This window comes from Dermacentor silvarum, chromosome 2 (assembly GCF_013339745.2).
Source record: "Dermacentor silvarum isolate Dsil-2018 chromosome 2, BIME_Dsil_1.4, whole genome shotgun sequence".
Classification (NCBI taxonomy): Eukaryota; Metazoa; Arthropoda; class Arachnida; order Ixodida; family Ixodidae; genus Dermacentor; species Dermacentor silvarum.
The window spans coordinates 30,691,267-30,717,336 of NC_051155.1; the positions used below are offsets into that span (position 1 = coordinate 30,691,267).

The window sequence follows — 26,070 nt, forward strand, 5'->3', positions numbered from 1 at the left end:
GTTGGCATTCCAGACTGTGCTCTGCTCGCTCCAAGAAGGCTTTCTCGAGAAGTTATTGACAGGCCGCGTCACATGGAACCAACGGTCCCCCGCAGTCTGACTCCGAATGAGTCTTTAGTCACAGTTCGAATCACCCCGACTCCGCAACTGAAGAGCCTGAACTGCCGCCTACCACAACGAACTCAAATGTGGACATCATTGATGACCTGCTAGGCTGCGGTGTGTCTATTCCTGCAGCCGTTACATTTGAAGACTTTGCAGACGTCGACAGCGCGGTGTTGTGTGCCGAACTGAAGGATAACGAAATAATTAAGCAAGTTCTCCCACCATCATACAGCGACTTTGAAGTCCTTGCATCAGCGTACAGCGACAACAGAAAACCTGGCAGAAATGTAGGCATACTTGGTTGCATGTAAGCGGAAGTGTGTGCAGCAACGAATTGACCACTTCTTCCTTGCACAGGGGCATTAAAACGTAAATAAAATTATCTTTTTTTGGGCGCATTCGTTTTTTCGGACATTCGATAGTTCAGACTTATTTACGTTCCCCATGAAGTCCGAATTATCAGTCGTTAACTGTATAAAGGACGTCGTTCGCGAATCTCATGCCACAAAGATTTTTCTAAGCCTTCAACTATAGGTGGACTTATTGCACCGATACCCACGTTTATCTCTCTTTTCATCTCCGCTAGCGCGCTGGAAGCTATACAGTGGTGAAGCCAAGAGGGCAAAGCCCCTGCCGCAAGTTATGTGTCGCAGCAGCAAAAGAGCTCGTCACAGCATCCCGAGGCAGCCGATATAGACTACACTAGTACACAGCATGCTGCTGCCATCTCGGAGGCTACACACAACAGACACAGCTATGTGCAGTGCAAAGATGAAATGATTTCCTGCTCTTTTTGAGATTGCAGACATATTTTTCATTTATTTAAACTCAAAATTAGCAATTATGTATTTCTTTCGCGATCACGAAATCAGCCAATAGCTTTGGTGGGCCAGTTGCTTTCGGTGACGCTGCATGACGACATTGCAGAAGCAAGAGCAAGCTATTTTTCGCTGTGTTTGACAGCAGATTGTAAATTCCCTGCTACAGGCAGTCCAGTAATAATTCGCTCACATGTTCACAGCAGCCTCTACGACAGATTGGCAGTGTTTTCTTACTATGTTCAAAAAGTGTTTCGGGGCTCCTTTAAAGGGACACTAAAGGCAAATATTATTTCAACGTGGACTGTTAAAATATCATACCAGAAACCTCGAAACAGTTGTTTCGTGCCAAGAAAAGATTTATTTGAAGAGAAAATTGCATGTGAAGCGTCCGGGTACCTCTAACGCAATTCAAATCACCCGCCCGAGTGAGGAGTGGTGACGTCATGGCCATATAGTGACGTGCCACCGGTCAGTAAAACGGCGCCCGCAGACGGCGCTACGACATTTTTTTGCGGAAAGCACAAACGCGTGGCCAGAAACAGAGCCAAGACAGAGCCGACGGCAGTACGAAAACGGAAGTATGGTGGCTAGGCACCATAGAGAAAGGTAAAGTGCGCGCCGAATTGTGAACACGGTGATCGTCAACGCTCGTCGCAATCGACCAACTAGTTGACGACCCTGACATTGACACATTGGCTTGCGATGCTGGGCTCGATTTTAGCGATTGAAGGTCCGATGAGCGTGACATGCTGCTGAGGGCTCGCGCTGCCAGCGTCGTTGCGTACTACGACGGTGGCCTCGACACCGGCTCTTCCGAGTGCGAAAGCAGCGAGGACTCCAGCAGTGCGACGTTGGGTGACGAAGCTGGTCACTGTCTGGACCTGCCGTCGCGAATCTCAAGCTGCTAGCAAATTCAAGTGCAAGTTGAGCGAGCCAGTAACACCAGCGCAGCAATACGCGATAACGAAACTTCTGAAACTCGAAAGCGCGTGCGGCGGAGAGTCGAGCTAAAACTAAACCTTTTGACCGCCCGCGTCGTTATCAAGTGTAACGCCAAAAAGGTATTTTTTCTGAGAATGTAATAGAAGTAGACAATTAACATTTTCTTCCGTCTTATAATCCAACGAAACAATCTTTTTAATACGAGTGGTTGAGTACTAGTGACATAATTTTTTTTAGGAGTGCCTTCGTCATCGAGTAAGTACCGGAATGTCCCTGGGGAGTCTCTTATTGTGCCCTGCATTTACCTCAATTTCTCGATTACTAAAGCTCTGTTCGCGATTATATTGACGCCTTAGACGTTCTAGAGCAGGGGTTCTCAAGTACGTTCATCCCAGGGAACCCTACTAAGCTCCATAAAGTGCCAAGGAACCCCCCCCCCCCCCTGAATTAACCGAATGTCGAATTGTCGAGGGTATCAAGAAAACAAACAATGCTTCACTACGTCAACACGCTTTTATTTACTCTATGAATCGTCAAATATTGTTTCTATTTAGCACAAGACCAGTGCGGAAGCTGAAATTCTCTTCATCTCATGACTGATTAGCGCTAGCAGCGGCGAAGGCCTCGCGACATCCTTCGCGGCGCGCGTTTTCATCCGAGACGCGCTTTGCACCAACGGGCGCACATCACGATTATTTTTTCGCCACTCAGGTGCTCGGCAACAAATTGTCCGTCCATCGCGATGTAGCCGGTGCTTTTTATCTTCGACAGCTTTGCACTGGGGAAAATCCGCTTCAAGTGTCCATATAATTGCTGTCGCAATAAAAAAACATCCCACAATAAATGGTTACAACGATAGTGCTGAGCGCATATACTAAGAAAAAAGAAAAAGAGCAGGGGTGCGATCTTGTACGCGTTCCAAAATGGAACGGAGGCAGTCCATTCCATCAAGCTGCACACGATTGGTCAATTTGATTGTCACGGTTCAAATTGACCAATCGTGTGCGGCTCACGGTTCAAATTGACCAATCGTGTGCAGCTCGATGGAACGGACCGCCTCCGTTCCATTTTGGAATGCGTACAAGATCGCGCCTCAGTACTCTGGAGCGTTTTGTCAGCCAAGGAAGAGCGTGCATGGCCTTCGAGACTGGAGCTCTCTATTGATAGTAAAGCCCCTATATAAAAAAGTAGCGACACTCTCCTCCTCCACCTTCCCTCCTCCTCGATTCTCCTCTCTTTCGCGCTCGCTCCTCGACCGTGGCGCCGCCTACACCGCTCGAGCGTAGCAGACGACCTTTCGCAGAGTGAATGCGCGCTTAGCAAGGCGGTGCGTTTGAGCGTTTGCGTTTGCTTTCTAGCTTTGAGTAACTTCGTGTACAGCATAGAATTTCTGTAAGGAGGGTTATATAAATTCAGTGACGGCAGGTTTTCGTTTATTCCTGTTTTGAAAACTTCTTTTAAGTACCTAAACGAGCGCCAACGCCGTACCATGATGACTCCGAATGTATCGCGTGCGCTACAATTAGGTACGTAACATTTGTCAAGCGCGTGTCGCAAGATCTTGTTGCGAATTGGTGTAAATAATAAGTTTGTGATCGAATGTCAACATCTTGGCCTCCAGCAAGCCCTCAGTAACCTAAATAATCCGCACCGTCCATACCATGTGAATTCACGACGCGTATCAGATGACGTAAAAAGGCTGATAGAGGACACAAACAATCGCTGCTCTGAAGGTTCGATGGGGCATTGCAAGCTACAAAGCTGCCTACATGCGTGCTTGCCAATCTTATAAGCACGCGCCAAGGCTCGGGGTGGGCGCTGGTCCTATTATGTTTCTAGTGCCTCATACTCGACAGAATTTTGCGCGGCCGGTCATCCAGTCGGGACTCTGCGGACATAGAAAATGAAATCACTTCTTTAGCATTCGCTCGCGAAGCGGGAAGGCGGTAACAGCGCTTCACTCAGTCTCAAACTAGAGCATATTGAGCTTACGTTCAGTAAATTATTTTTTCAGGTTTGTGACTTGTCACGTTAGCTCGTCCGTTCACGAAGTGACGTACTTGTCGCGAACAGAGTTGCATTAAGGTGCATGCTTTGGGAACGGTTGCGAGCGGGTGACCGCATGTTTTCTTTGCGAGTGCTCCACCGCCGCTTCTTAAAATTCACACACTTTAAAGCTCACGTGAATTAGCATGTATGTACGTCTCAAACACCTTTGATGCTGTCATTTGGCGACGAACGCACCCTGTAACTCGATTTTGGTAGAGTACGCACGTTTTTCATCGGTGCCTTTGTATCGCTTATCAACCGCGCTACCGCCAACGACAAACACGAACGAAAGAGGCACACAAAGCTGTTCGCTGTAAAGAGGGCTATTAAGTAACCACAAGCGATAAAGAGTTGCTTTCCTAAGATGACTTTTTACACTCGAACCTTTAATTTTATCAAAAGGACTGCGCAGATTCTTTAAAAAAAAAGTTCCAGAATCAAGTTTCGGAATGACGTTCTCGCACGCAGCCTCGCGTGCCCGCGAATGCAAGCCTGTAGGCGTACAAAACTATTAAGCGCGCCGAATACACGTCCAAATACACCAAAGTACACGTACTCGCAACTTACCTCGCATAGTCGTGTGGAGGGTGTTGGTCTGAAGTTCTTCCTGCCAATTCGATGAATCCACGTCTTTCTTCTTAACCCGTCGCGCTTACCGGGCGGTATCGAGAAGAGTCGCTTGCCTTTGCTAGAAGTATTTTGGCATCCAAAGGCGCAGCAAGCCAGGGTTATGGAAAATGCCTTGAAGCGACGTCGCACTTGCCACAAAACTTAGTTTAACGCATTCTCAAACTTAAACAACAAGGAAGAGCAACGGTACCAACGTGCGCTCCTCGCCAGTCGGTAGACGCTTATCAAGCGAAAATGGCGACGGAGCGTGATCGTAAACAAACGCAGCCAGCGTCCGACGGTCTGGCGGTCCACGTGATGCCATTAGGCCAATACCAACGCGGCGTCGGCCTCGGACAGGGTGTGCGAGGAGGCGGCGGCATTCTTCAAAGCGTGACGCTACTTTTTTATATAGGGGCTTTAATTGATAGCACGCGTTCCAATCTTGGAGGCTATACAGCGAGCCACTGGAATCCAAGCCAGTGCAAAATCTAACATGGCGGCCTCCAAGATTGGGTAGGCGGCTCGGAAAGAGAGAATTAGTCCGCAAAATCGAACTTTGGGGTCTCAATTCGTCCGAAAAATTGGGTGGTAAAATGCATGAACTCAATGGGAACCCTGACGGTGCATTTTTGAAGTCCGGAATATCCAGCAAGTCCAAATTTTTGGAGTCAAGCACCACCACGCCCGCTTTCGCGGCAGTTATCGATTCCGTGAACATTGTCCGCAACTTTGTTGAGTGCAGTGCGGGTGATATTTGTATGCTACGTTTTTTGAGCCAGCTGGAGAGCATGGTACTAGAGGCGGCGAACCAGCGCGCCAAGTAATCCCGCATTGGTGATTACATTGAGTAATTTTTCTCGGACATGGAAAATAAAGGTGATTTCTTTTTGCGGCAAGTTCTTGCTTGTTTTCTTTTTTTTTTTATTATTCATTTCGGTTAATTCAAAAATCCGCTTAATTCGAAGAATTTTCGCGGTCTGGCGACCTTCGAATTATCGAGGTTTTACTGTACTTACTTTTTATTGGATAGCCATTGACCCAGTATTTACTGCATGGAGCATCAATTCTTCTAGGGCGCAACAAATATTTCATTATATTGCCCAGTGCGACCAGTTCAAAACATGTGCTAAGTGCATGAGCATGGCTTTGGAATTGAAACAGGGGACTCACCGGGTCATTGAAACCTGTTGTGGTGGTCTCGTGGTACCAGAACCAGACACCACTGATGCATAGACACACTGTGTGCTATTGCCGTGTTGCTGAAAGCTGAATCCATTCAGTATTTGATGGGACAGGAGTGGAGATTGGGTTCCCCTTTCAATGTCTTTGACAGCGTTTTACATGAGGCTACTTTTCAAGTGGCTCGATGTGTGGTTTCCAAGTATGCTGGACATGCAGACGTTGGATGTTCTAAAATCTGACATTCCTGAAACATGAGATCTGAAAATTCAAAATTCTCGGATCAATTCTTCTGCAGTACACTTTCTACGAATCGGAAAATTCAGGATATGTGGTGAAATTAAATTTTAACAGACAGAATTAATTGGCCTCTGAAGGGTATAGTTCAGCACTGAATGATCGATTCTTGAGAACGATAAAACGGGGTGCGTGTGCAGGTCGTGCAAGGACCCTCCTCCTCCACCTCGGCGAGTGCACCAGCAGACGTACCGTGAGTTCAAGGAGGCCCTGAGGCTGCAGCGCTTGGGCCTGGCACCCACCACCACCAATCACGTGACTGCACAACAGCAGCAGCAACCGCCGCTTAACAGGATCGCTCCGGTCAGTGGAGAAACATTGCAGTCACCGAATTTAACTGATTCATTCCCGATGGAAACATGCTCGTTTTTGGTGCTTTTGTGGTTTAATTAATGGTGGGCGAAAATTTGAAAAGTTTGCATATTATCGAGTATTATATTTTCAATATTCGTATATGATTCGAAAAATAGACATTCGAAAATCTTTAAATATTCGGTTGGATACGAATATTTGAATCAAATCGAATATATTGCTGGCTGTGCGGGAGCAAACATGGTTTTTACCATTTGTTTATATCTAATCTAAGAATATTTGGGCGATGTTCTGAATTTTGTGATAATTTCGTGCTGCTAGCGAAATTTTGCCTGTAAAGCACACTTAGCCACCAAACGTTAAACTTTGCGCAAAAGCCAGCCTCTCAGTAGCAAGGGGCACGGGTTTGCAAAGCGAGGGTGCACCTTTTTTTTTTTTTTTTTTTGCAGCGGTGCCCACAATTCTGAGCTTATTGCTTGACAGCAAGTGCGATGAGTGCCGACTGGCATCAGAGTTTACGGTCATTTGATGTGGTATATTAACGCACAGGCTAGCAAGGACAGCCAGTGGGAATTACTAAATTTTCCAAGTTCACATCAGTGCTGTGCGGTATCTTAGATAGTGTTTGGGTATCTTGTATCTGTATCATGATACGTCTGGCAAGACGTGTATCAGTATCTGTATTTCCGATACTTGAAAGAATGTATCATGTATGTTGAGATACCAGAGACTGCTATCGCAACATCACCGTGCGAAACTATAAACGTTGGCTGAACTCTGCTTCTCAAGCTGATACTGCTGCCACTAGGCCACCTGAATAAAACTAAAGGCAGCGACATTCGTTTATCTTTTCGCCAGAGCCCTCCAGCAAGAGCAGGCGATGAGGTCTGCGCGTCCCTATTGGTGGAGCAAAGTGATGTGGTGGCACTCGTGCTGTCTTGACAAAAAGAAGCGCGCATACTTTTTGTTTTCTTGATTTTTTGTTTTAACGCACAAGGTAAAACTCCACACAGCAGTATTTCCGCCATCGTGCAGAGGCTTCTTATTGATGTTCTTGTAATTAGATGGCGACCCGCTAGTAGCTGGTCAGCAAACAAAGCAGCGACAAGCAAAAACCACTGACAGCGCAGCATAGAAAGAGCTTTCATGTTAAGCAGCTAAAGCAACCTTAACAAGTTGTTTCGTAATGAAAATATGTTATACTTTGAGCAAGAAAGACAAAAATTTTAAATGACTAACAGGCATTTCATTAGGATAGGCTACCCTAGTAGAGCAACTTTTTTGTTTGCTGAGATAAATTAATAAAATTTTCAGAAGATGCTCACAGCAAAGGCGTTTGAAGAACCACAAAGTTTCATGCAGTTATGTTCACTGGTTCCCAAGTAACAGCAATAACTCAGAATTGTTCACATGGGTCTCTTATTCCAGGCCTGGAGAATTCGCAAAATGAGTTAGCACTGTGAAATTCACTATGATGATTCCTGGATAGGTACCTCAGGGCAAGACAGAGCCCTTCTTAAAAATTTCCAAGCTAAAAAAATTTAGCAGAGTACTGAATTTAGTGTTGGTGATTGGGCTTTATCACTCAAATTTTAATTAATTATCACCAATTACAGACACAATATATTGGAAAAACGGGCCTGTGTTGCCTTGAAAAAATTATTTGGGTACACAATCAAAAAAAACCTGATAGAAATTCGATCAGTGATTCTAGAGATATTTCTGGAGCAATCAGCCTCACCAGCCAGAAAAGCCATTTTTGAGAAAATGAGCTTTCAAAGTTTCGAACACTCATCTTGGTCTAAAATGACCCTGCAGAATAACTGTATGTGTCTTTAGGCACTCTTTTCTTTTTCCGCTTTTCCATTTTCTCTCGGAACCGTTTCTTGGCCGTTTTCAAATGCAGGGAATCTTTCTCAGTCGCCCGTTGGAGCTGCCTCTGTAGCGGTGGTAGTTTCAGGACCAGGCTTCATCGCGTGCAACTTCCTCTTGGTCGCTGGCATAGCGCCAAGTATTTGTTGCACAGCAGCACGTTCTCTATCGGCCGCCGCGATATCCTCGCACGTCCGAAAACGTGTTTGCAAGTGCACGGTGGACGACGCAATCTTAATGTTTGCGGCCGCAATTGCTGCCATTGGTGAGCACGGGACGCCAGGCACACTCGTAACGACGAACTCTTGCGCCGATGGAGCAGAAGTCGCGTTGCTAGAAGCGTCAACACAATCGTTCTCTTGCATAGATGAAGCAGAAACTGCCATGCTGGAAGCATCGATGCAACCGTCAGCACGCTTTGTCATGCGGCGAGCTTCGCCATGCCGGCGAGCTTCAAGGAACGCATCCCTGCAACGAATGCATGTAACGACCCGAATTTTGTTGCGCGCATCGTGATCAACCGCGCAACAATCAGCAGGCTACATGCAACTGTCGTCGCATAAAGTCGGTTGATTGTCTTGTGAAGACGGTGGAAGCTTGAAGAGAACGTGTGAAGACCGACTGCAATGATGGCAAACGGAGCACACACAGGACTCTGGCAATAAAGACGCCGAAGCAGACAATGACCGGGCGTATGCCAGAGCAAACCACTACGTCGTCGCGCACAGCAGCCAATAGGAGCAGCGTGATCCCCTGCGACCTTGAGAGGCCCGCGCTTCGTCCAATCGCGGCTTCGCATCTGAGCCGCTGGAAACTCAAAGCTTCCGCGAGCCCCCCAATCACAAGCAATTCCCGCCTTGGTCGTGCCTCCGCCACCGCCGCGGATGGCGGGCAAAACAAAGCACGGGAATTTACAACCAAAACAACACCAAGATGGCAACGCTCAGTCAAGCGATCGGGAAAGGGCGATCGGGCCAAGTTGGGGTATTTTCAGCACTCGCTCACGGGGACTGCCATGGCTTGTTATATATCTTATTTGAAGTAATTTCGCGGTGAATTAGACGTTGATATTTACAGAAAGGGTAGTTTATAACACATACTGCCAGAATATGTGGTTTTCCAAAAATTGACTTTTTCGCAATTTTTCAGTTTTCAAAGGCATCTTTTTTAACCCTTTGAGGGTAGAATTTTTTTGCCAAATTCGACCCCCCAGGTCGATTTTTTTTATTGCCAATTTAAATTCTTCGAAAGAACCTATTTCGAAAAATATGGTCGTAATTTTTTTATATTGACAGTAAAGTGAGGAAAAAATCGTTTGTTTTGTAATATACACAATATTTATTCATGAATAAGAAAATAAGCATACCAAAAAATGGTTATGTGCACGTCCGGAAACCGAAACAAGTGAGAAGCCTTCGTCTTATCGCCAACAAGCTGTGATAGAGCTTTTGTGGTCTCCAAAAAAAGGAAACGCAAAAACGGCAGCATCGTTTGTGTATATACACGCCTGCCTGGTAACAGGTGTAATCACGCTGTGGTGGGCGATAAACGATCAAGTAACAAGCGGTCACCCTTTGAGAGATTTTACACCAGATAGCCTTCAGTTTAGCGCGTGCAACAGGCGGGATCCGCCGCAGGAGAAAACCGTAACTTGCCGCCGGTGCCGCGCACACGCGCGCCTGGATGCGCAAGCGCTAGCTGACGCGCCGTTGCTATAAAATAAAAAAAAAGAGAGGCATTGGCGCAAGTAAAAAGTTCCACGTGTTCCCATCGAGTGGCTGCGCATACCAAGCAAAAGAAATAAACGAAAAAATTGCGCACTTGTCGCCGCAGCGCGCGCGCACCCGGTTGCACGAGCAATAGCCTATGCGCGTTGCCATAAAAAAAAAAAATACCGGAGAGGCACTGGCACAAGTAAAAAGAATTCCACGTGTTTCCGTCGAGTGGCAGCACATGCCAAGCGAAAGAAATGATCGAAAGAGGCGTGCTTTTTAAATGTACAAGAGATAACGTACATGTACGTCATTGACCATGTTGAAGGTGTTTGCGGAGGACATACATGTACCCCACTGAACCTGAAAGGGTTAAATGAAACAAGGTTGGTCGGAATTCAGAAATTTCCAAGCAAACATTTTTGTACGATCGCGTTTGCTACTACATTATATGGATCTATCATAAGAAATTTGCAAATGTATCGAAAGATATAAATAGAAAACATCATATCAGATACAATTTTGTAGTAGTATCTTGTATCGTATCATGATAAAAGTATCTTTTCCCGGGTCCTGGTTATCATGAACCATATACTCATTGTTTTAGTATAATGGCTTACTAGTCTAGTTTTTTTAACATTGACAATGTAATTGCAATGTTCCAACATAACAAATAACCCAAAAATGCACATGCATATCATTGTTCAATATCAATTCAATATTCGAAGCTACGTATTCGGATTCGATTCGTATTAAAAAATTTTGATATTTGCACACCCCTAGTTTTAATGTTTTATTTCAAGACATAGTAGTCGTAACGTATACCCTGATACATAAAATTGTAGCCTGATCAGTGGTGTTTTGAACAGAATGAAAGCAGAAATAATTGCTCAAAAGAGTTTTTGAGAATTGTTATGTGAAACTTAAAGAAGCACCTTAAGAAACATGAATGAAAGTAATAATTTTTTATGTTTTTTACTGAGAGTAAAAGAAAGACATGAAATATAGAAAATATGCACCTGGTTCCTAGTTTCCAACTTTTGCGAGTCGGATCACGAAAAAAAATGATTTCGGAGAGTTGTTGGCATCCAGACTGGCCATAGATATGGCAGTGCTATGTGGGAAAGCCATGGCTTTGCAAATATGAAAACTGGTAAGTGCCCGTTGGTTGTCAGGTTGTGGAACATGCAGAAAGAAGCCTCCTCATTCTTGATTATTGTGTTCTTTCAGTTTTTCTGTGCAACAGGCTGGTCTATTCGGGCACGTTCAACTGGTGCTAGAGCCTCCACGTACTTTGTAGAGTACCTGTACCGTACTGTACAGTAATGTGTAGTGTTGCACAATATTGTACAGCAGTGAATGAGGGCATTTGCACGGGTGGTGTTCAAAAAGGAAGACATTAGGCTGCTACTTGAACTTAGGTCAGAGTCGGTCTGAAATCAACTGCGTGCTCTTGTGTGAGTGAAAAGCCCACACGACTGGAAGGATTGCTCGTAATAATTTGTACATACGCTGTCTAAACACTGAATTAAAGCAACTCTTGGTGGGAAAAAGAAACCTTCTGTGCCTTCACTGCTGCTGTCATTTAAAAATTATGTGGCCGAGTCAATCGAAGCACAAATTTTGCTTCATTTGATTGAGGAAGTGCTAGCTGCACTGCAGACTAGTTTCGGCGGTACTTCTAGGCGAAGTTTTATTTTGCCAGAATCCCCAATCCACCAAAAATTTTCAAATCTGACCAATAGTTAAAGTGCAGTTGTCATTTTATACGGTTCGTGGCGATGCTAGTTAAAAAATTCTAACAGAAATGTTTAACCTGTAAAAATACTGTATATCAAATTGATTTCTATAAGCCCATTTAAAAACATTTGAGTATACTCCCTTTAAGACGAACTCGTAGGGACCATGAAAATTTCGTCTTATCAGGAGTTCGTCTTACCAGACGAACTTAATCTTACTTCAAACGGTAAATGAGGTAGACATACAACAGGGGGGAAATGACATAAAAAGCATTTATTTAGCTGAACTTAATAGAAAATTGTCTTCAAGTAGCACTTTTGCTTGGTATCATCGAGTCTGTGATGGATGTTTATTGCTTCTGTGCAAATTGGCGAGTAGCCACAAACGACGTCATCTCACCTAATGACGTTAAAAATCCTTTTGTGCCTTCGTCCTGCTGTAAAAAGTTCACTAGGGAGTTGAAGCAGGCATCTGCTGCCTCGCAGGTCATTGGTGTAGGCTCCGAGCTACCGTCCTTGTCGTTTTCAGAATTATCCTCTAAAGGCACCTCAAGGACCTCTTCAATGAGTGTCTACCGTGTCCTCTCTTCACATTGGCACATCTTCGTCGACACTGACATAGGTGCTCATGTCCTTTAGAACAACTTTACTGCCCAGCGTGCGGATTACATACCAAGTATACACGAAACTATGTGCCCCTACCGCGGCCGCCGTCGACGCGATCATGGATGGCGACATTGCAGTTCTTAAGTTGTGCGGCCGACGGCACGCACTGAGTCAAATTGAAACTACCGTTTGCTGCAACTGCGGACGAAACCGCGTTCGCTATCGACACGATCATGGATGGGGACTACGCAGTCAGAAGGCATGCAGCAAATGCGGTGCTATGTGGGGTGGTAAACGGAAGAATCAAGGCTTTAAAGGCACAAAGCGTTCCAGCGGATGCTAACGCCATCTATGAGGTGCTCCGCCAGCCCAGCGCTATCAGTGCAGTCGGCGCGGTCCGTTCTTGTTTCGGAGGGTGGCGCAGCGTAGAGCATAGGGCGCAGCCCATTCATGTTCAGAGGGGTAGAAGGGCAACGGGACAGAGGCGCGCGAAGCTGGCGATGCAGAGAAGGGTGGAAAACAGCGTACGGCGGCATGCAACGGCTCAAATTTTTTTTTCTTTTCAAGGAGTCCGCTTCACATTCCCTTTCGGCACAGACACCCAGTAGCCAGGCTTCATCACTATAACCGATAATGCGTCATGGGGGCATTGTAGTAAGCGGGTTATTTCACAATAGAAAACATACAAAAGTTGACGGTGCAGCTTCTCATTGTTATAACCAATATATTGTTAAAACCGGTATCGTTATAAGTGGGTTCGACTGTACTATATTTTTACAGATTTCATTATATCAAGGTTTATCATATAAACTCATGCAAGAGCTGCACTTCTTTTTTTTTTCACAATTTTGACTAGGTGTGGCCCTTACATTGGACCAAACCTTTAATCAAAACGGTGCTGTGACTTGTGCTCACCCCGGATCCCCGGAAGTACCATTGCATCAGAGGTCAACGTGCAGCTATTGCCGTCTAGTAGCTGCATGCGGAAGTATGCAGCACGCGTGCGCCATCGGGGCACCGAACTCGATTGGTTCTCTCTTCTTTTTTTTTAGATGCGAAGCAGCTTATGGTCGGGGCTATCTCACTCCCTCCCTCCCTCCACTGTGCGGCGTCCACACCCCTACTGCGCATGCGCCGGCTTCTGGTTCCACTTCCGGTTCCGGAGAACGCTTCTGGCATTTTGCCCGAATAATCCCCTGGTGCTTCGCCCACTCATCATCATTCACTTTGACCTCTCATTCTCCTCCCGCAACGCCGTGATGAGTGCCACGGACAGCGCCAGCGTCAACGCCAGTGTCAGCGCCGTGGACAGCGCCGCAGAAAAGAGGGCTCGAGCCGCTGCCACGAAACGGCAGCGGCTACAGGCCGATCTGAAAACTAATGGGAACTTGAGTCGACCTCATGGCTGCTTGGCATACTACTCAGGGTTCCCCTACGGGAAGATGGTGTAATTTTTTTAATCAGAATTTTGGGCTGGCATGTTGGAGATGTGCGGCCCTTACACGAGTTTATATGGTAACTGTAGTTCTCTCATGGAAGGAGTGTTTACTCTTCACAAGGATTCTGAGCTGAGTTAGTTGGTTAACGATCACCATTTCAAAACAGCACATATGACGGAACAAGTGAAACAAACAAGTGTCCTCTGCTTGACATACTGTATGACTACGAATAAAAATTCAATTGATAGTCATCACATTGTCTTGTCTGTTTCACCTGTTCCGTCATCTGCACACTTTCATTGTTGTTTACCTTTGTTTCCATATGTGTTTCAATTTATTCCAACAGTGATTGTGTGCACGTTCCCCCCTCGCAGGAGGAAGAGTTCCGGGCACGGCACGAGGCCATTGTGCACCAACAGCGACTGGAAGCTGCCTGGGCTCAACAGCGGCTGCAGCGGCCACCCTCTCCGCCTAGCCTGCCGGCATCACCCTTGCTGGTGCGCAAAACCTCTCATTTGTTTGGGCATCTGCTGATTGATCGATTTAATCTTTTGTGCATTCATCCATCAAATGTTATTGTTAGAGACCCTGCACGGGGACTGCCAGGGGCACAAAAACTAAAAAATAAGTGAAGGTGGGACAAAGGTCACTTCAGTCTGGATGGTCATGAAGACGGGACAAGTATTTGCGTACTTAAAATGTCAAGTGAGTGCTAGTGACACCAAAGAACTGCAGGGGGTGACATTGACGTGACATACTTTAGCCAATTCATCTTTTCCATGTAAACGAGTTCCAGCAGAGCTTTGAAGTCAATTGGCACCAGGCATTCTAACATTATGTGCCTGCTAGCAATGGTTGACATGGTGGTCTGCCTGAAACACCTTTTAATGTGTTCGCATTCATAGGGGACTTGACGCACTTTTCGGGGGGTTATCTATGGTTGTTTGTATCTAACCAATTTCCCACCGACCAGGGTTACTGGGTTGTCCGTGGTATAATGGGTAGTGCACTGGGCTGCTATGTTGAGGTAACAGGGTTTCAAACGAACCATCGGAACAACTTGGGTCACTGAGTATGTGGCAGTGTGGGGGAGGGGGGACACGGGTCTTCGAGACCGAAAAATCGCGGAAAAATCACTTTTTTGAAAACATTATTTTTGGATTCTACAGTGTCTGATGCATTATCTCAGAAATTTTCATGCATCGCTATTCAGGAAGTTGTATCTAGTACACCCATCAAACTCGCGGGTTATCTGGTATTGTCATCACATTCAGGAGGTAAGGGAGTTGCTACCCTCGTCAACAAAAGGTACAATTGCCTCTCGCGCGACCTCGGCACAGTTAGTGATGGTATTGAGTATGTCATGACCGAAATCCTCATGGACCCACCCAGAAGGGGCCTCAGAAGAAACAGCCTCTTTATCCTTAACGTATACTGCAGTCCCAGCTACCGCAGAGCGAGAGCGGAGTTTCTCCTCAAGAGGGCCGTCAGCCTGGCCGGTGGGCACCCCCTTGTCGTAGTCGGGGATTTCAACGCCCCACACAGGGTGTGGGGGTACACCTATGACATGCCCAAGGGACGCGACCTGTGGCAGACTGCGATGGAAGCGGACTTGACACTCATCACCGATAAGGATTTCCCCACAAGGAGAGGCAACTCCACATGCCGGGACACTACCCCAGACCTCTCTTTTGTCAAGAACGTCGGGGAAGTGAAGTGGGTAAACACGGCTCTAGACCTCGGAAGTGACCACTACGTCATCGAGGTCTCCTTCACGGTTGCCCGCTGTAGGATGCAGAAATTCAAGATGATTGACTGGAACGTTTTCCGCAAGATCAGAGCGGAGCGTGCACCGACGGCCGTGACAGATTTAGAAAGTTGGTGCAAAGGGATCAGGGATGATGCCGCAGCGGCGACCAAGGAGGTCGTCACTGACCTCGACGTTGACAAGATCGATAACAGGTTGGCCCACCTGCTGGAAGCCAAGCAAGCCCTCCTTACGAGATGGAAGGGACAGGAGCATAACAGGAGGCTCCGCAAGAAGGTTTCCAAGGTCAACAGGGAGATCCTGTGCAAGAACACAGGTTCTGTGTTCCTGTGCAAGATCCTGTGCAAGAACCTGTGCAAGAGCACAGGTTCTTGCAGTGCTCGAACAGTGCTCTTCGAGCACTGCAAGAACCTGTGTAAACAACAATGGGAGGAGCTCTGCGAATCCGTCGAGGGCCAGCTCAGATCCGGCAAGAGCTGGGGTCTGCTCAAACACCTTCTCGATGAGGGCAGCACCAGGTCCAGCCAGAGACGATCCCTTGCGCAAGCCATCCACCTCGTTTCAGACTCTACCCCGGACGAGTTGATTGTCGACAGGCTCATAAAGAAGTATCTACCAGTCGCCGATAGCTCTGCCCCCACCCAGTTCCCAGACTACACGGGGTGTGATGTGCCGGAGTTGGACCAGGATTTCACTGCGGTTGAGATCCGACAGGTCCTCTTCTCCCTGAACAGCAAATCCGCCCCTGGCCCAGATGGCGTCACTAATAAGATGCTCAAGAATCTCGATGATGAGTCGATCGACTTCCTCACCGAAAGGATTAATGAAGTCTGGCGCAGTGGACATGTCCCCACACAGTGGAAGACGGCTTGCACGGTCCTCATCCCCAAACCCGGTAAAGCACCAGGAATCGACAATCTGAGACCAATTTCCTTGACGTCCTGTGTAGGTTAAGTCGCAGAGCATGCCCTGCTCAGCCGGCTCACGGTGCACGTCGAGACTAATGACATATACACCCACAATATGATTGGTTTGAGAGCCGGCCTCTCGACACAGGACGCCATGAAGCTGATAAAGCATCAGATCATCGACCGGAGCACGAGAGATACCAGAGCAATCCTTGGAATAGACCTGGAGAAGGCTTTCGACAATATCTCACACGAATTCATTCTCCAGACTACAGTGAACTCCCGTTAAGACGAACTCGAAGGGACCGCGAAAATTTGTTCGTTTTATCAGAAGTTCGTCTCAACCGAAGGGGCCTCGAAAAAATAAATGGCAACATAACCACATGCATCTAAACATCCTACTTCAACACGGTAAATGAAGGAGACTTACAACGGGAGAAAATAACAAAAAACATTTATTCGAGCTCACCTTACTGAAAACCACCCTCAATTTGAACTGTTGCTGGGCTTCAGCCAGTCCGTGATAGATGCTTGCCGCTTCGTGGCAAATTGGCGAGCAGACACAAACGATGCCATTTCCCCTAAGGACTTTAAAAATCCTTCTGTACCCTCGTGCTGCTGAAAAAAAATCACCAGCGAGTTCAAGTAGGCATCTGCTGCCTCGCAGGACACAGGCACGGGCCTTGGATTAGCATCGTCCTCGTCGTCATCAGAGCAGCCTTCAGAAGACACCTCAAGCACTTCTTCGATGATGGAGTCAATTGTGTCCGCCCTACACGTTTCCACATCCTCGTCGACGCTGACGTAGGTGCTCATGTCCACGACGACGCCTTTGCTCCCTAGTGAAGAAAGCAATGCAGCCTCCTCCTCGTTGTCACTGCCGCAATCCTGGGTTGGACTGTCAGGTGCGCTGTCATCGTCTGGAGCGACAAATCCCGCATGGCGGAATGAATTCGCAATTGTCGCTTCAGTTACTTGGCTCCATGCATTGCTCAGCAAATGCACAGCAGCCAAAAGGTCCACCACGTACTGCTTATTGCTCTCCAAGCAGAGCAACATCCTTTGGAGAAGTGATCGGCGGTAGTGCCTCTTGAGACTGCTGATCACTCCCTGGTCCATGGGCTGGAGCTTCGCCGTTGTATTCGCGGGCAGAAACTCCACACGAATGGCTTCAAGTCCGGCGACTTGCCCATGACCAGGGCAGTTGTCGACAAGAAACAGGACACGCCTTTTTTTCTTTTACGAAACGGCGGTCCATATCCCGCAGCCACTGCTCAAACAGTGACCGAGTCATCCACGACTTGGCGTTGGCCGTGTACGTCACCGGAAGCGTTTTGATATTCTTGAAACAACGCGGGGACTTCGACTTGCCAATAACAAAAAGCTTCAGTTTGTCAGTTCCGGTCATGTTGGCGCCAACGAGGACGGTAATCCTGACTTTGCTGTGCTTGCCCCCTGTGCAGCTGTCACCAGCAAGCGCGAGCGTCTTCTGCGGGAGCATCTGATAAAAAACGGCAGTCTCGTCCACGTTGTAGATGTCCCTGGGGTTATATTCCCGTAGAAGATCCTTGAGCTTCGTTAGCCTCCAGTCGTTGCATGTCGCTTCATCAACGGCGGCGGACTCACCGACGATCGACCGAAAAACCAGCCCGTGCCTTTTGCGGAAACGGTCAAGCCACCCGTCACTACACGAGAATTTTAAGTTCATCCGGAGGGCAACTTCTTCTCCCTTTGCTTTCAGTACAACACCGTTGACAGGCAGATTTGCACTTCTAGCTCGCTGGATCCAAGCCAGGAGAACATCTTCTAAACCCTTGTTTGCCGCAGTCCGCATCTTCTTCCGTTTCGGCGCAAACTCGCCATCGTTGAACGCGGCTGTTACTCGTGCCTCGTTCTTAATGATTCCTGCCAACGTGCTCTTTGCAATTCCATACTTCCGTGCAATCTCAGCTTTCGAGGCTTTGCCGGCTTTTACATCAGACAATATCTCGGCCTTCTTTGCAAGCGTGATGGGCTTGCGCTGAACACTTGCCCTAGCAGACATACTAGCCCTTGCAACGAGGCAAAGAAAAGAAAGCATGCGAGCGAGACACAGTTCGCAGCCGATCGCTGTCGAGGCAACAAAGAGAATGAGGGAACGAAGGACGGGACGCGGCGGTGGCGCGGTGCGGTGGCGCGGTGCGGTGGCCGCAGTGGTCATGTGGTCCGCGCGTTGTAGAGAGAGTCCACATGCTCATGTAGACAGCAGTCACTCCGCTTTTTTTTTTTTTTTTTGCCTTGTTTTTCTCTTTTCCTCCTCTCGCGGTTTTTCTCTCTGCCCGCTATGTGCGACGCGCGCACGCCTTCGAGCGAAGCATGCGGATCGCGGCAACGACGACTCCAAACCGGTCGGCCCGGTGGAGATTCCCCCTCGCTCTCTCTCTTGGCTCCTTTTGTTGTGGTTTTGTTTGCTTTACTGCTGGCTCCGTATTCCCATGCGCGGGTGCTTTTTCTCGCTTCTCTCGCGTGCCGTTCTGTCAGGGGAAGTTCCTTTTGTTATTTTCCCTTTCCCGCTTGTCGCATGAATGCCCTACCAAGCCTGCGCAGGGTCGCGAGGCGGCGGCGGTCAGTTTGAAAGTTCAACTTAACCGAAGAGTGCGTCTGAGATGGTTCTTCTTAAGCGGATTTTTTTTGCATTGAGTCTATGAAAAACCAAACAATCGATCCCATGTTGTTCGTCATAAGCGAGAATTCTTCTTAACCGAGTTCGTCTTAACGAGAGTTCACTGTATTACCGGCTTCGGGCTTGGAAAGAGGGTCTACGATTTCGTCCGATCATTCCTTAGCCAGAGAACTGCCAAGCTCAAGATCGAAAGATACCTCTTGCAAGAAATCACCCTCGGTTCACGCGGCACGCCTCGGGGCTCAGTCATCTCGCCAACATTATTCAACATCGCAATGATGAGGCTTTCCAAGGAGCTCGCCAAGATTCAAGGAATCAACCATACCATCTACTCAGATGACATCACCATCTGGTGCGCTGGCGGGAGTGACGGCCAAGTTGAGGACGCCATGCAGAGCGCCATCGATGCGACCGAGCGCTTCCTACGCCCCACTGGGCTCAGATGTTCTCCATCCAAGTCTGAACTACTTCTCTACAAGAAAAGACCCAGAGGTGGTGGCCATCGTGATTGGAAACCAGCGTCCGAAAGCGAAATACGGCTTTTCACTGGTGACGGGTCCCCGGTGCCCAGAGTGGACTCGCTCCGAATATTGGGGATATATATCGAGTCTAACGGGGCCAATGGTGCCGCACTCAGAAGGATCATCGCCAAAACGGAGAGTGCTCTCGGCCTCATCCGGGGGATCGCCAACAGGCACCGGGGAATCAAGGAGGACAATCTCATCCGCATTATACATGCTTTTGTGCTCTGCCACCTTTCATACTCGGCAGCCATGCATAATTGGCATGTTGCAGAGAGGAACAAGTTAAATTCCCTCATCAGAAAGGTCTTCAAGCTTGCCCTCAGCTTACCTGTGAGCACTCACACCGAATACCTGTTAAAGCTCGGAGTGCACAACACGCTCGAAGAAATAATAGAGGCGCAAGAGCGTTCACAGCTGCTCAGGCTATCCGGCACCCCGGCGGGCCGCAAGATACTCGATGAGATGGACCTCTACCCTGTCGACCATTTTCCCGACGCCGTGCTCATTCCCAGCGACATCAGATCTCAACTACACATCCCGCCCATTCCCCGCAATATGCACCCCGCACACAACGTCGGCAGACGTCGGGTCAGGGGTAGAGTTCTACTCGAACATGTATGTAACAACCACATTGAGGCAAGGCTTCGTGGATGCCGCAGCATATGTCCAACAAGAGGCGTTTGCCGTCTCCATCGTCGACTCTAATTCCAAGATCACTTGCTGCGCTACAGTACGCACTTCGAAGCCATTTGTAGCCGAACAGGTTGCAATCGCGCTGGCTGTGCTCGATGGTCGCAGAGAGGTAATATATAGCGATTCTAAGGCGGCCATTAAGGCCTACTAAACCGGGATGGTCTCCCCTCAGGCCCTTCGCATTCTCCAAAGCTTGAAAAGTATCTCTCCGCATTCTCTCATTTGGTTTCCCTCTCACTTGGGGTCAATTGAGGGCTCTCCCTCTAACCCTAACGAGAGCGCGCACGAGGCCGCGCGAGGACTCACTGACCGCGCCGCCTCCGCAGTCCCCCTACCCCGCGGGGAACCCGTGATGACGTATAATGAGATCACTAAGCATTATTATCTGTCAAGACGGGTATTCCCCCTCCCGCACCCTGCCTTATGCAGGGCGCGGCCGGTGACCCTTCGACGTTTACAAGCTCGTGCGTATCCTAACCTTGCGGTTCTTCACGCTATATACCCTGAAAGGTATCCCAGTGCAGACTGCCCTGCCTGTGAACTAACGGCAACATTTAACCATGTGTTGTGGGAGTGTGAAGCCATCGGCTCCGCCTTCAGCGAGGATAGGTGGGCTGCGCTTTTGGGCAGCCCCGAACTCAACGACCAAACCCTGGCCGTCCAGAGTGCCCGCGATCGGGCCGTCAAACTCGGCTTGCCGGTCCCTACGTGGGACTAGCCGGGTGGCGCGGGGTGTCCCCTGTGTCTTCTCTGGACCTCAATAAAGTTATTTCACTCACTCTTGGACCAATATTTTGGTCGTAATGACGTTTTGAATCACGTCGGCGAGCAGCATTTTTCTTGATGAACGCGCAAAAAACGGCCTTTTTCCGTGATGCGCAGTTGCGGTTCTAAGTTTCCGATCGCAGCCATCTTGGTCTTGTTTGAAAAAGCCACTCTTCTCGTTCAATTTTCGCGCCACCGCTACTCTGTGCGCTGAATGGCTACGAAGAAATAGCCCACAAAAAAGTTGTCACGATGCGCAATTCCATTCGTCGACTGAGGCGCGTGACTGTAAGCACGCCATGTCATTGGCGGATTTTTTCCGTCGTCAGCTCGGGCCGCTCAGGCGTGCGAAACTCGGCATGAAACGATGTCAAATTCGGGTTTCTAAATGCCGCGAACGGAAGAAATGAGGGGTGTTAACTTTCGAAAGTGCGCAGTAGCTTTGAAAGATTCGCTCGGCACGGCGGCCAGCCGCGCTGAGCGCCGCCGAAGCCTCCTCCCGTGACTGCGAAATAGGGTTAGTAGATGAAAGCGGTACTGACAGCGGCCTGTGTTCATGCGGCATTCGAGCACAATTACTGCAGCCTGACGATTTGGAGCAAGTGAAGACTTCAGAAAAAACTGCGAGGCTGCTTCTACGCCGGCTACCAAGCGAAAATCGTATTTTCTCGCTCACCCTGAAGCCGCCACGCTGATGCCGCCGTGGCTGGCTCGGATGCGCTAGCTGGCGACGCGCTTTGTTATCGCAAGCCTCTATTCTATAAATACTCCGCTGTCTTGCGTAAAGCGCAGGTTACGGTGCCGCAGTGGGAAGGGTGAACGGGACAGCGGTCCCGCCTCAGAGATAGTTATCTCGTGTGCAATCTGCGGCGATGCCGCGTCGGCGCGGAGTTCGGGGCACGTGAGCGGCGGCCGCCGTTCACGCCGTTCCTCGTGAACTATCTCGCTGTGCACGACACACGGAGTACCGGTCATTGGCAAACGGCAATGACATTTTTTGCGATTAAAGACATTCATCTCGCGCGCGATCTACGCTGATGCCGCGTCGACTAAACGTGCAACCCATCCCTCGCGAACAATCTCGCTGCGCGCGAAATGCGGTGCTCCGGTAATCAATAAACGACACCTTTTTATTAATTTTTCTTTTTTTGCTATATGAAGCTAAATGCATTATGCTTGAAGTGCTGCAAGCAGATTGCTATCTGGCTTACTGGTCACTTCTGAATGTAAACATGCAAATAGCCTTACTGTATTGCACTGAGTAAAGTTTGTTTTCTTTTTTCTCATTTTTCTCGAAACATGGTTTTTGGTCACTTTGCTTGTTTTCTGCATCAATATCTTTGGACCTGGGACAGCTAGAGCTATTATTTTTTTTTTCAGCACAAAGCTAAATTTTTTGGCAAGGCAACGCTGAGAGCATATTGTTAATTTTCAACTTCAAAAAATTTTTATTTACATCTACATTTGCTCTTATTATTGATAATGTGAACACATAACTTCAATGAGCTGTAAAATGACGAATTATTGTTCAATTTCTAATCTGCTTGCAGCGTTGCTATCCTTGTGCACTGTAGTATCCAATTATATGTTTTTTACAACTTTCGCTTTAGCAGGCCAATTTTCATTGTTTCAGCAAACAATAGAAGGCGATTATTAATTATCTCGGCAACCACTATGCATATGCAAAATATAATTGGATATTTAAAATGAACACAGAAAACTGAATGACCATATAAAGTTTTATCAAATTTCATCAAGAAATAACAAAGTTATCTCAATAAACCATGTCCCCCCTTAACGCCGACATGGGCCACTGTAGATGTGGGAAATGTAACCTCCATGCTCGCGGGGATGCCACACGGTCGCACTTTCCTGGCGAGGTAGTTTACATGCACTTGCACTTTCAGTGTACGAACAGGTCCTTGAAACCCTTGAAAACCCTTGAAATTGAAAGCAAAGTTTACAAGCCTCTTGAAAACCCTTGAATGTCTTGATAATACAGTCTTAAGGTCAGTTTCGTGAGCCGCTTTCTATGGCGGATCAGCATGGACCACGCAGACTTCCCATTTTATAAACAATGTTACAGTAAAATCAAGACAGAAACAAAAAAAGTGAACTATCACACCGTCCTGCATGCCACACGCACGCCTTTGTCGCAGTCAAACCCTCTTGCGCCTCTCTCCTGTCTCCTTCCACCCCAGTCGGCGCTGTCGAGCTCATGTTTCGGAAAACTGGAAAAAGGATAGGAGAAAGGCTGGCAATGTGGCAAAATCATGCTGCATCGGGTGCATGGCACAAAAGCTGGTGCGGCAGCTCACATTTTTTTCATCATGCGGCCCTCGCGCATTATCTTATCGGTACAGTGTAATCTCGTTGATACGGTCTTCACGGGAACCAGAAAATAAAGTGTATCATCCAAAAATTGTATCGTCCTATTATCCAACCAAAATCGTATTATCGGAAGAATAAAATAGAAACTTATCATCCGGAAGTACGTATTACACAGAATATTATCAACGAGGTTTCACTGTAATCTCTGGCAGGTGCGAAGGTTCATGAGCCAAGATAGCTGATAGCATCATACCAATGCAGGCAATGCTATCAGTCGTGAAGGCAGAGTGGATACAAAAACTTTGCAGGCTTCGTTTCATACCATCGATTTAATGACATCATCGACACTGGATGAAACCTTATCTTTGGCTGCATATTCTCAAATTCAACTAAATTATTGTTTTCCTCAGTGAAATTCTTTTTTTAAAATTGTGCGATAATGTGAAAGGTTTTATAGTTGATTTCGTGTAGGAAAAATATGTCGGCAACTGTGCTTATTTGCATAAAAAATCCAATTTTAACGCGATATCCTTAAGGGCCCCGTGTCGCAGAAAATCTGGCATCCTGGTCGGCATCAGCGCCGGCGTAGGCATCGGTGTCCGTGGCAGACACTGATGCTTACCACTCCAACCATACAGGCCCCTCCGCGTGGCACAAGGCATTAGTGAACAAAAATTGAATTTCTGAAAGCAAAATTTGTCAGAAAAATCGTAAAGTACGACTTAACTACAACCTACAGACATGATAGCGTCGGATTGTAATTTGAATGTACAATAAGACATAATTTTGTTACGAGGGAACTCAAACCCCTTTTCCAGCATTTCTACCATAACAACAACGGCGCGCTCAGGTAGGGTACTTGTGAAAACCCCATCCAGATGGTGCTCATCTCTTCGGCAGCGTAGGGTGCCTCGATGCCCAGCGCCGCCGTCCAGGGTGGAGACAACCCCGCTGGCGCCGCCATATTGAGTCACACGAGCTGAGAGACAGCTACGCTTGCATTCATGAATAGTGTTACTCGCGGCGCACTTCCAAGTGCTTTGCCTTGATGAGGATTTTTTTATCGGTATCGCATCTGCACATCTTTATAACCAATAGCCGTTAACTCGTCGAAGGTCCAAGACGTAAATGTATGGCGCCGGGAACATGCCCCAAGTTGCCAAATTCAATTTACATTTAACATGCCGTGTGTATGTTTGTGTATGTTTGAAATACGCACTTTTTTTTGTTTTTTTTTGCGCTTCGATGCTTGGTATATAAGGTTTGCGACCCCCTGTGTGTGGAAGTTTTTCTTTTTTGCTGTTGTATTTTGCTTTACACATCATGCCTCCTTTACCGTAGCCAGCCACTCGCGCACGGCAGTTAGTTTCCCTTGCGTTGCGTGTGCTCTTCGCGTTCGTTGCAATTATTTGACGATATCTACGCGCAATTTTGCTTTTTTTTTTTTGCCCACAAAACTGTGTGCTGACAGGATTAAGCTGGTGTAAAAATAACTGCGATGTGAAAATAAGGTTTAGTTAGTGCTGTAGAGAAACATGTAACGTAACTTGTCTGTGTCAATCTTGCGTAGTACACACAAGAAACCAAACGATGCACAAAATACATTTATTTAGTAATGTCTAGTACAGTCAATCATGAAAGAGACATGTACATGAAAAATTATATGTACTGTGTGGCGCCTGAAGGTTATGTTGAAAGACGAGATAAAAAAAATTCGCAAGGTAGGCTCGACACACACAATTCGGGATAGGGAGAGTTTTGTAATTTATTCATTACATGGGGGGGGGGGGGTTCAAGTGAGTACATCAACCTTATTACACACAATATAAATCGAAAACAAGAATGCAAACAAGAAAACGCAACTGCGGGTAATATTAATCAAGATATCCAGCCAGGATACATCAGCTGCCATCGAATACGTCGCATCAGCCAAACACATCGATGGCGAGTACAGAACATTTTATAAATAACCATTAGAACACTGATAACTACATTGAAAAAATAAACAACACTGCATACATATCGCGTACAAAAACCGTAAATGAAACTAAGACAGTCAAATACATATTAGCAATGTTTTTCACTTCGAAAATATAGTCCATGATGATGTAGGGCTGTTGACTTTAACAAACGGCGCCCATCCTGTCGATTTCCCTTGTACTGGTCCTCTTCAAAGTGTTTCTAAGTACAAGTAAAACAACAAAAGTGATTATTGATATGAAAAGTTGCCTTGTAAATACAGAGAACCCATTACAGTGCTTAAAAATAAATTTTCGCAGAAGTAATGCTGTATTACCTCGCTTCACACGTTTCAAAGAAGTGCACAGGCTACAACAGACAGCATGCCAGAGAGCGCCGAAACATTTTGGTCCCATGATGCCCCTTAACTCTACTACACCTGGGCATACCGTGCACAGGCATTTAAAGACCGTCACAGTACCCACTACGATCGGGAATGAGCACGAATGACCATCGGCTTACGAGCACCACGCTACAAATATATTCGTCTAAAAAATCAGCTATATAATGTAACAACCTGAGATCCGCAAGATATCTGCTGAGAAATCAGAGAAAATCGCAATGCTTCGCTTGCCACGTACACAACAGCCGCTCTCCCCAGAAGAAGCACTGCGTTCTTTAGTCCCAAATAACCAGTAGCGAAAAAAGAAACTGAGGGGGAAAAAAAGAAACAAGAGACACACGATGTGTGCTTCCCGTGAAAAAGTAAAATAGG

At 47.2% G+C, this 26,070-nt stretch overlaps 1 protein-coding gene across 3 annotated transcripts in view; it reads left to right on the forward strand.

The window, feature by feature from the left end:
* The window catches only part of LOC119441403 (leucine-rich repeat and calponin homology domain-containing protein), a 118,749-nt gene that overhangs the window by 35,160 nt on the left and 57,519 nt on the right, over positions 1–26,070 (forward strand). For all 3 annotated transcript variants that reach the window (XM_037706026.2, XM_037706027.2, XM_037706028.2), the window contains 2 exons: positions 6,146–6,308; positions 14,060–14,182. In XM_037706026.2, coding sequence (XP_037561954.1) covers positions 6,146–6,308; positions 14,060–14,182 — 286 coding nt within the window. The remainder of the gene's footprint in view (positions 1–6,145; positions 6,309–14,059; positions 14,183–26,070) is intronic.